Source organism: Pteropus alecto, unplaced genomic scaffold (assembly GCF_000325575.1).
Source record: "Pteropus alecto unplaced genomic scaffold, ASM32557v1 scaffold94, whole genome shotgun sequence".
Lineage (NCBI taxonomy): Eukaryota > Metazoa > Chordata > Mammalia > Chiroptera > Pteropodidae > Pteropus > Pteropus alecto.
Window position 1 is genome coordinate 13,402,921 of NW_006437736.1, and position 10,461 is coordinate 13,413,381.

At 49.2% G+C, this 10,461-nt stretch overlaps 1 protein-coding gene across 1 annotated transcript in view; it reads left to right on the forward strand.

Annotated features, from left to right (window-relative positions):
• Positions 1 to 3,933, forward strand: part of LAG3 (lymphocyte activating 3) — a 5,382-nt gene extending 1,449 nt beyond the window's left edge. The window contains exons 4-8 of the mRNA XM_006914713.2: positions 8 to 158; positions 771 to 1,034; positions 1,459 to 1,749; positions 3,271 to 3,401; positions 3,709 to 3,933. Of these exons, the coding sequence (XP_006914775.1) occupies positions 8 to 158; positions 771 to 1,034; positions 1,459 to 1,749; positions 3,271 to 3,401; positions 3,709 to 3,879 (1,008 nt within the window). The 3' untranslated portion in view covers positions 3,880 to 3,933. The remainder of the gene's footprint in view (positions 1 to 7; positions 159 to 770; positions 1,035 to 1,458; positions 1,750 to 3,270; positions 3,402 to 3,708) is intronic.
• Positions 3,934 to 10,461: the final 6,528 nt, after the last annotated feature.

Genomic DNA, 10,461 nt, shown 5'->3' on the forward strand with positions numbered 1-10,461 from the left:
CCTCCAGCGCGGGGACTTCTCGCTGTGGCTGCGCCCGGCCCAACGCGACGACGCGGGCGAATACCGCGCCACGGTGAACCTCAACAGCCTCGCTGCTGTGCGCTCCAAGGACCACGCCCTCTCCTGCCGCCTCCGTCTGCGCGTGGGCCAGGCCTCGAGTAGGTGGGGGCGGCACAAGGGGCGCTGGGCTGGGAGGAGGACGCCAGGTTCCCCGCCGCCCGGTGGCAGGAAGGGCTGGGCAAGACCGTGCTTCTAAGGATGCACCCTAGGCCCACCCAGAGAGGCCGCAGAAGGGTAGTGGAAGGGGGTGGGAAGCAGGATTGCGGTGTAGAAGGTGCCCCCAGAGAAGCACGTGTGTGGGGGAGGGCCCTATGGAGAGATCGTATCACCCCTTGAGCTCCCCTTCCCCCACCTACAGTGGAGTGCCAGGGTGGAGGAGGGGAGGCACCTCTGTAGTGGGGCGATGAGGGGCTAGAGCGATTCATTTCAGACATCTGTAGCTCACGGGGTGGGCTTAGTGGAGATCTTCAGCTAAGGCCTGGAGAAAAGGAGGGGCAGACCAAGCCATGTAAACTGGAGGCATGGGGCAAGCGAAGTAGACAGGAGACTCTAGGCATCCATTTTAAGCACCCCCAGGTTCCAGGCACTGAGCTGGGTGGGGTGGGGTTGAGGGAGGCTAAGACAAAAAAATCTACAGCTTCCAGTTTAGTTGTCCTGCTGTGTTGGGCAAGTGTGATGGGGCTGATCAAACCTTCTTTATCAATGCGCAGTGACTGCCAGCCCCCCAGGGTCTCTCAGGACCAACGATTGGGTCGTTTTGAACTGCTCCTTCAGCCGCCCGGACCTCCCAGCCTCTGTGCTCTGGTTCCGGGGCCCAGGCCAAATCCCTGTCCAGGAGTCGTCCCATCACCACTTAGTCGGAAGCTTCCTCTTCCTGCCCCAAGTCCGCCCCTTGGACTCTGGGCCCTGGAGCTGCATCCTCACCTACGAAGATGGCTTCAATGTCTCCATCACGTACAACCTCAGCGTTCTGGGTAACTCCTCCAGTCTGCCTTCACACTTGACCACAACCCCTTCCTGCCCCCCTTGTCACCTCCCCCTGACTTATGGGTCCCCAAAAGCAGGTCTTCAGCAGCTAATGCCACCTGCAATTGCTCCAGATCTCATTCTCCAACCCATTTCTCCCGCCCGTTGCAGCCTTTCAACTGCCTTTTCCCCTTCAAGACTTTCCCTTGACCATCCAGCCTCACTTGCCACCCTTTGGTCTCCTGCTGGCCCGGCCCATACCCTGGGTTTCCGAGCCCTCTCAGTTCATCCACCCTCTTCTGCTCCTTAGCATTCTTCAGAGCCGGACCACCTCCTTCACTCTTCTGCCTCACTTCCATGCAGACCCAGCACTCTAGCCCTTCTATTACTTCTCCCTCTCTGCTTTAACTTTGGGTTCCCTTTTCCCTCCAGGACCGGAGCCTCCAGTCTCTGAGCCTCCAGTTCCTCTGACAGTGTATGCTGGAGCAGGTTCCCAGGTGGAGCTGCCCTGCCGCCTGCCTCCTGGTGTAGGGACCCAGTCTTCCCTCATTGCCAAGTGGGCTCCTCCTGGGGGAGGCCCTGACCTGCTGGTGGCTGGAGACAATGGCAACTTTACCCTTCGACTAGAGTCTGTGAGCCAAGCCCAGGCTGGGACCTACACCTGCCGCATCCATGTGCAAGGGCAGCAGCTCAGTACCACTGTCACTCTGGCAGTCATCGCAGGTCAGCCCCGGGTGGGAAAGGGGTAGCTCCCACCCCAGGGGAGCTGGGACAGGGAGGGAAGGCTGGCTGGGCAAAGACTGGGCAGATCCGTCTCATAATGCCAGGCCACAGGGTACAAGTTGTTGCCCCCGTGGTCTCTTCTTTTCTCACCCCCATATGTGAAGAACTGAAACTGAAAATCTCTCTTGAGTCACTAGATGAGTGTTCCACTCTACTCTAAGGGGATCCCCTTCTCTGAATTGGGGGGAGGGTCTGAGAAGTTAGAAAGAGAGGTGACGAAAGTTTGAATGGTTCAAAAGTGATGGAATATATTTCTAGAATCCTTGTCACACTTTGGGGCCAGGGCTTGGGTTAAAGTTGAAGGAAATGGCCTGGATTTGGGAGGAGTTAATAAATCAGTCCCTTGGTCAGCAAATATTTACTGAGCGTGGGATTTTCAAGACCATGTAAAACAAACACACATTTAAAAAAAAAAAAAAAAACCTTCAGAAAATGTTTTCATTGATTGGTAACTATCAGCATGACAGGTTGGCTATGTCTGCAGTACTCACCTGTGGCCACTGCATAGTAGCACCACACAGTAGGTGCTTAATACTGTATACTGGTTGAATAAGTAAATGAATATGTTAAGAAATAATATATATTCTGAGGGCCAATATTGAATTCTCACATGCTTCCTGGATATCATAGCTGCACCTCAGCCTCACTCTGGATCCCATCTTTTCCTCATGCCCAATCCTCTTGCTGACTTAGCCTTTCTTTCAGTAATTCCAATCTCATCCCACTCACTATAAAACCTGGCCTCTTTCTTCTCCCATGTCCAGTCAGTCTCCAAAGCCTACCAATTCTTTCCTTCCAAGGTCTTCTTGAGGGTCCACTGTTTTGTGTCAGTTTCCCATGCTATCTTATGACAACTCAATGGGAGATTTTTACAGAGGAGGAGCTTTCCTAAAGTCACGTAGCTGCTAAGTGCCAGACTCGGAGTCTAAACATGGGTCTTCAGGTTCCTACACTAGGCTCAACTCAAAGTCTTTCACCATATGTCTCCTCTAACTCACTGAGTCGCTACTGTTCAGCTTTGAGATGCTCTGTCTCTAGGTGGCTAGTCAGTTTACTGTTCTTCAAACAGGAAAGAGGAGAGTTCATTCAAGGGGCATCTCAAGCAAGGAAGGGGCACTGATATAAGTTGAAGCAGGAAAAGTGCAAAATATATTGGGGGCTAACTCGTGTGAGAGATATTGGGGGTTCTGCGCATTTGAATAGACAGTAATGTAAAAGAATCTGAAATAATATTTGTTATGTGATCTTTCTGGGCCAGTTTGAGTTTGATCAGTCCCCCGAAGGCAGTAGGGAGCCTGGAAAGTTTTTGATAAGTAGAGTGATCTGACCAGAGTTTTGTCTTGATAAGATTAATTTGGCCATGACCCTGATCTTCCCGCAACCTCACCCCAAAAATATGAGGATGTGGCAAGATGTCGTTTTAGCTATGAGGCTATGCCTAATCCTGTTCTTTCTCCGTAGGTGCCCAGCGCTCTGAGAGAGTCCCACGTGCCCAGAAAAAAGGCCATCTCCCTTTCTTTCTCACCCTTGGTGTCCTCTTTCTGCTTCTTTTGGTGACTGCAGCCTTTGGCTTTCACCTTTGGAGAAGACGGGTGAGACGGGGACACCCCTCTTCCTACCACTGGCTTCCCTTCTCCCTAGTTCTTGGAGTGCTGTCTGGCTCTCCTTCAGGGAAGATGACTAAGGTGGACCCTGAACTTACCTTTAGAGCCCCCTCTCCATAAGCCTCTGCATTCTAGGGACTCTTTGTGCTGAAAGAAACTAAGGGAGGCTTGAGAAAAGGCCTGGAGTCATATTGGGGAGGGCTAGAGGCTGAGAAAGAATAGTTGGACTCCGTATCCTCTTTATTCCCTTTCTCTTCATCCTTCTCCTCCTCCTGCCCTCCATACCTTCCTACAGTGGCAACCAAGAAGATTCTCTGCCTTAGAGCATGGGATCTACCCACCTCAGACTCAGAGCAAGATAGGGGATCTGGAGCAAGAACCAGAACCAGAGCCGGAGATGAAGCCAGAGGCAGAGCTGGAGCCGGAAGTGGAGCTGGAGTCAGAGCTGGAGCCACAGCAGCCCTGACCTGGAGCTGAGGCAGCCTGCAGATCTCCACAGCTTAGTCTAAATAAACTCCCATCAGCAGCAAGTCTGAGTCTCGCTCCTTCTTTTCCAATGAAGGTCCTTGTCTCTCCCCAGCCTCTGGGGGCTCCCTTCTCCTACCCTAGCCTTCTGACCTACTTTCTGCATCCAGTCTCTCTTAACTTCCCCTTTCTGTTCCTGGCTTCTCTGTGATTCTTTCTTTCTTTCTCTCTCTCTCTCTCTCTCTCTCTCTCTCTCTCTCTCTCTCTCTCTCTCTCTCTCTCTCTCTCTCTCTCTCTCTCTCTCTCTCTCTCTCTCTCTCTCTCTCTCTCTCTCTCTCTCTCTCTCTGTCTGTCTGTCTCTCTCTCTCTGTCTCTCTGTCTCTCTCTCTCTCTGTCTCTGTCTGTCTGTCTCTCTGTCTCTCTCTCTTGGATAATCATTTTTCTGAAGCTCCAAAAAGCCCTCACTCCTTACCTCTACGGCCCTTTCCTCCATCCTTTTGCTTATGTCATGCTGGCTGCCCTGGTTTCCTTTATATTTTTATTCTTCTGGCCCACCCTACCCCAGCCCACACTCGGCTCTACTTCAGCGCTGTCCTTGACCCTCTAGCTGCAGTGCACGTGAAAACACACACACACACACACACACACACACACACACACACACGCACATGCACAGACACACAACATCCTGCCCTGTCAAGTCCTCCAGGAGATCAGGTCTCGCGACCTTTCTGGGCTGCAGGCTGAGGTTCCTGCCTGCCTCTGCCCCACCCCCATGTTCCTCAGCTCTTAGGGCCCTGTCTTGTTCCTGGTATGAGAACACACTGCCACCCAGTGGTCACTGTTTGTCACACACCACTGGAGGTCACTGGGTATGCTGGGGCAGGCTTGAGGAGATGAGCAGTGGAGTGGACAAGCAGGCACACATCCCCGCGTATGGTCACTGCCTTTGTGGGGTGCACTTGCTGTGACCCTCATATGAGTGTGTATCCAATAGCTGTCACATGCCCATGCACCTGCCAGGAGAAGGACTGAACCATTCATGCCTCGGGACACATAGCCCTGGCCCTGGCAAGGTTATGATCCAAGTCTGACAAAGGAGAATGCTACGAACAAAGGCCCCACATGGGGAGAAAAACAACCAGACATCTGGCTAATGCTGCAGCTTTGGGAGTCAGGTCACCTGGCTCCTGATCCTAGCTGTGCTGCTGTGACCGGGGGTAATCTCCCTGAGCCTCAGTTTCCTCACCTATTAAATGGGATAATGATAATAACCTACTTAAACAGGCTGTTGTGAATACTGGATGGTAAAAGGGCTTGGAATACTATGACGTGCTCCATGCATGTGATGTACTTGTCTGATCATCCGTTTGTGAAGGAGGAAGCAGGCCTTCTCTAGTCATGCCAAGAGTGATATGGAAGACCCACCAGCCTGTCTCCCTAGCTCTGCTTGTCTCTCTCTTGGCGAGAACATTCCTCTTGGCCATCCAGACCATCCTCCAGCAGAGCACACACGCGCAGCACCTCCGCAGGAACCAAACCTCCACCTGCACTGTGTGCAGGGGTCTGGACTTTGGCCTCAGACAGCTCTGTCTGGGAACTTTAACCCCGGACAGGAGGGGAAAAAAAACATTGAAAGAGAGTGGGAGCAAGTCTGCAGGTGCAGAAGCCTCCATGTTTTACCGGGGCAGGGGTTTCCTGGAAATTTCTGTGGGTGGTATCTTTCCTTTCTACTAGACAACATCCTATGGCCTTTGGGCTTATGAGAGTAGTCATCGAGGATTCACCAGCATCTATGCAGGGACTTCCCCATGCTCCTGCACTAAAGGGACAGGGAGGAGATAAGGGCAGAGTGAAGGGCCACCTTGTTCCTCCACTCACTAAGGAAGTGAAGAGCAAGGGGCTGAAGGAAGGGAACATGGGGCTTGCACATACAGTGCTCTTTTTATTAATTCTTTCCCCCTTTCCTATGAGATCTCTCCTAGGGGGTGAAAAAAATTCCCTGTACCACAAAGCCCCAGTAAGATAACCTCCAGCCCTTTTCGCTTTCTCTTAAGGCCTTCCAGGGAGCTAGGTTAATTCATCCCACATCTTTAAGTTTATCTGCGAACTGGTGTTCCAAGCTGGGGATCTGGAGGGGAAGGGACATTAAAGAGGCAGGGAGCTCTGTGGGTGCTGTAAGGGGGAGAGGAGAGATTATCTTAGGTCCTTGTTAAAAAAAAAAGGGGGAGGGGTGTATTAGTTATCTATTGCCACATAACAAATCACCCCCAAACTCAGTAATTTAAAACAATAAGCATATTATCTCACAAGATCAGGAATCCAGGAGCAGCTGAGCTGAATAGTTCTAGGGCAGGGTCTCTTGTGAGGCTGCTGCCAAGATGTGAGCCAGGACTGGAGTCATCTGAAGGCCGGGCTAGACTGAAGGATCTGCTTCTAAGCATCATCTTCAGGAGGCTGCTGACCAGAGGCATTAGTTCCACCCCATATCGGCCTTTCCTTAGGGTCACTTGTGACATAGCAACTGGCTTCCCCCAAAGGCAGAGAGTGGCCAAGACAAAAGTTGTCATGTCTTTATAACCTACTCTGGAAAGTGACATACCATCCCTTCTGCTCTATTCTATTGGTCACACAGACCAATGCTGGTACAACGGGAGAGGGGACCACATAAAGGTGTGAACTGAAGGAGGCAAAAATCACTGGGGGCCATCTTGCATCATCTTGGCTATCATGGGTAGGGATAGTGTCTTGTAAGAGAGATAGGCCACGAGAAGGGAATAGGAATCCCTGAGTACCTCCACCCCCAGCTCTGCCATGAACCCGACAGTTTCCCTTATTGTCCGCTGTCCAGAAGTTCTGGAGGCCAAATGAGGTCCAGAGCCTTGCCAAGTCAAGTGTGTTAGGCAAGAGGCCATGCTGTGCTCATCCAGAGCTGTGGTCACATTTGCCAGTGTGTCCTCCACCCCTGACCTGGTCTTTTTATCTCTAAGGTGCAGGGCAGGCCCAGAAATTTCCCTGCCTCACGTCCTCCACCAGGCAGAAGTTCTAGAGTTCAGGCCTGGGCCCCTGCTGATACTCTCCCACGAAGGAGGTAAGCAGGGAGCTTAGGTTTCCTTGCTTGGGCCCACCCCAAGATGGAGCTCACCCTTTGAACAGAATGGGCTGGCAAGAAGATGGGTTCTATCTCTTCCACTCTGTGGCTGACAGTTTCTCCAAAGGGCTGCAGGTGCCAGCTGGCTGAGCCCAGGCTGGGCTCTGAAATTTGCCTGCTCATAGCTCCTATAGGGTGTGGGAGGCCCAGGAATCATCCTCTGAGTTTCAGAAAGTGGTTATGGAGCTAAGGAGATTGTGGACAGGGTTGAAGTGGGTCAGCTCTCCAAGGCCCTGCTTCACAGAAAACGGCCTCTGTGGCCCCTCCCCCAACCCCTCATCTCCAAGCCCTGCCCCCAATGTTCCTTGCAGACAGTGTCAGTGCAGCTGCAGATGTGTCTGGTAAGGGGGCCACCACAGGACTGCACCTGGGGCTTCCATCTTCCCTTCCACAGCCTTCCACAGGCAGCCCTACCCCTTCTCCAATAGCCCAGCCTCCAACACTCTGAGCATTGATGCTAGCTTCCCTCTTCTTCCCCTCTCTTTCTCCACACTTGATTTCCTTCCACTACTCCAGCCTCGAGGCAGAATCCATGCAGCAAAAATAGCTCTCTACCGAGAATCCAGAGACTTCTGGAAATCCCCATGTTCCGTGCTTACAGTCATACCATGGGGCAGAGAGTTTAACTTCGGTTTCTTCTTCTGTAGAATGAGGATAGTAATACTTACCAAAAAGGTTTGGCGTGTGCAAATGTGTATGAAAGTGCTCTGAAGATGGAAAATCACTCTATAGATATAGATCATGGTGATATTAAGCCTCAGAAGTCCCAGATTGGGTATGAGGTTGTCAGCCTCATACTCTTGCACTCTATGGTAGAAGACATCTTAGTCATCATCCTGGCCTTTTTAATGCAAAGGAGAGGTAGTGAGATGAGGGGGTCAATCCAGGCATTGGAATCCAAGCAGAAGTTCAAATCCTAGTTCTATCAGTTATGGTTGCCAGCTCTGTGACCTTTAGAAATTTTTAAAAACTCTCTGAGCCTCAATTTCCTCATCCATATGGTCTAGAGAATAATACTTATGCCTTATCATTGTTGTAAGGATTAAATAAAATTCACAGCCATATAAAGCACACAGCAGTTCTAAATTTTCAATGTAAGCCTTCCCTCTCTTCCTCCTTTCTTTTCCTCTTTGGAATCCCAGAAGGGTAGCCAGGTTTTTGAAGTCTGTTGACTTCTGGGAACCCATCTTCACAGGCATTCACAGGTCACAGACCCAAGAGCTGAATGGTGTCACACAATCCAACTGGTCCATCGAGTGCATATTGGTGGGTCCTAGGCTAGATCCAGCTCTTAGAATGCTTTGTTTGATCTACTTGGTGTTAGAACAAAAGAAAAAATTAGTTGCCAACACTTAAACTTAGGAGATGTTACATAAATGTCTGGTTTTCCATCTTCTCTCAAAATTTTGTCAGAACTGGAAACTCTGGGTTCACATTCTGACACAGCCTCTACTCTCAACTCAGCTGGAGCTGTGTGGTTAGTGGCTGCCCTCATTAAATGAGACAGATACTCTCTAGTTTACCTCAGTCCCCACCCCTCCCTAGTTCATAGCCAGTCTACTTTTCTCATTTGTATTACCTAGCAGGCTCCTGTAGGCATTTAAGTTTGTGACTGAATCTAGTCCTTCTCCATTCATTTATTACAAAAATATTCAACAGCAAGGGACTGGGGAGAGGGGGGATGGGGACTTAGTGTTTAACAGGTACAGGGTTTCATTTGGAGAAAATGAAAAAAGTTCTGAAGATGGATGGTGGCAATGGTTGTACATGAATGTGCTCAATGCCACAGAACTGTGCACTAAAAAATGGTTACAATGGCAAATGCTAGAGAGGATGTGGAGAAAAAGGAACCCTCATACACTGCCAGTGGGACTGCAAATTGGTACAGCCACTATGGAAAACAGTGTGGAGGTTCCTCAAAAAACTAAGAATTGATCTATTATATGATCCAGCAATCCCTCTACTGGGTATTTGCCCCAAAGACTTGAAAACCCATATCCGAAAAGATTTTTGCACACCGATGTTCATAGCAGCATTATTCACGGTGGCCCGGACGTGGAAGCAACCGAAGTGCCCTACGATAGAGGATTGGCTAAAGAAGCTGTGGTACATATATACAATGGAATATTACTCAGTCATAAGACAAGATGAAATACTGCCATTTACGACAACATGGATGGACCTTGAGGTAATCATGCTAAGCGAAATAAGGCAGACAGAAAAAGTTGAAAATCACATGATATCACTTATATGTGGGATATAAACCTAAAAGCAACAAATGAACAGGACAAACAAACAGAGACTCATGGACATGGACAAGAGACTAGTGGTTATCAGAGGGTAGGAGGTGGGGGAGGAGGGGGGAGGTAGATGAGGTAAAGGGGGTCAAATATAGAGGGGAAGGGGGAGGGTGAAGTGGATAAAGGGGATCGAATATGTGGTAGCTGAAGGAAACTGGACTTTGGGTAGTAAACACACAACAGAATATACAGATGTCAAATTATAATGTACATCTGAAAATTATATAATTGTATTAACCAATGTTACCCCAATAAACTTAATTAAAAAAAAGTGGTTACTATGGTAAATTTTATGGGTATGTATATTTTACCACAACAAACTTAATATCAATAAATATTGATAAAATTTAATATTAAAAAAAGGATTTGACAAGTATGAAGGAACTACCAGGCCTAAGGTACTCTGCTGGGTGCTAAGTAAAACAGACATGGTCACCACAGTAGTCTGAGAAGGACACTAAACAATCAATAATTTTATAATTATTACACTTGGACAAGTACTTTCAGGGGAGAAGCAGTACAGGATACTGGGAGATCTTACCACAAGGGACCCTGATTTTAGCTGAGGAGCTCGAGAGACCTTCTCAGACTATGAAGAGGGGTCATGGGTGGAGGATGGTGGAGCAACAAGATACAAACAGCACAAATCTAGTCTGGGGGGTACAGTGTTGTGCCCCCTTACCTCTCTCGCTTCTGACCACCTGCCTCAGACCTCCTTCAGGTGAGAAATCAACTTCAGTCTCATGTAAGCCTCTATTAATTTGAATTTTCTTTCATTTGTAGCAGAGCCCAATGCTTACTGATATACACTTACCATGGAAGCCCTTCTCAATCTCCCAGATGAAATAAGTTTCCCTCTCTCAGAACTCTGTGCTTCTCCCTTTGTAGTATTTGCCCAATCATAATAGAATTATTAATCGTTTAATATCTATGTCACAGGCTAAAGCAGTGACCATGTCTAGCTTACTTAACATCCCCAGCACCCAGAAGAGTGCCTTGAGTCTGATAGACACTCAACACTTGTTGAATATAGGAATGGATGGAGAGAACCAGACTAGATTAGGGGTTATAAACTCAAATGCCTAGAGAAGGCTGCTAGGTAATGTAAACGAGAAAAGCAGGTGAGCTGTAA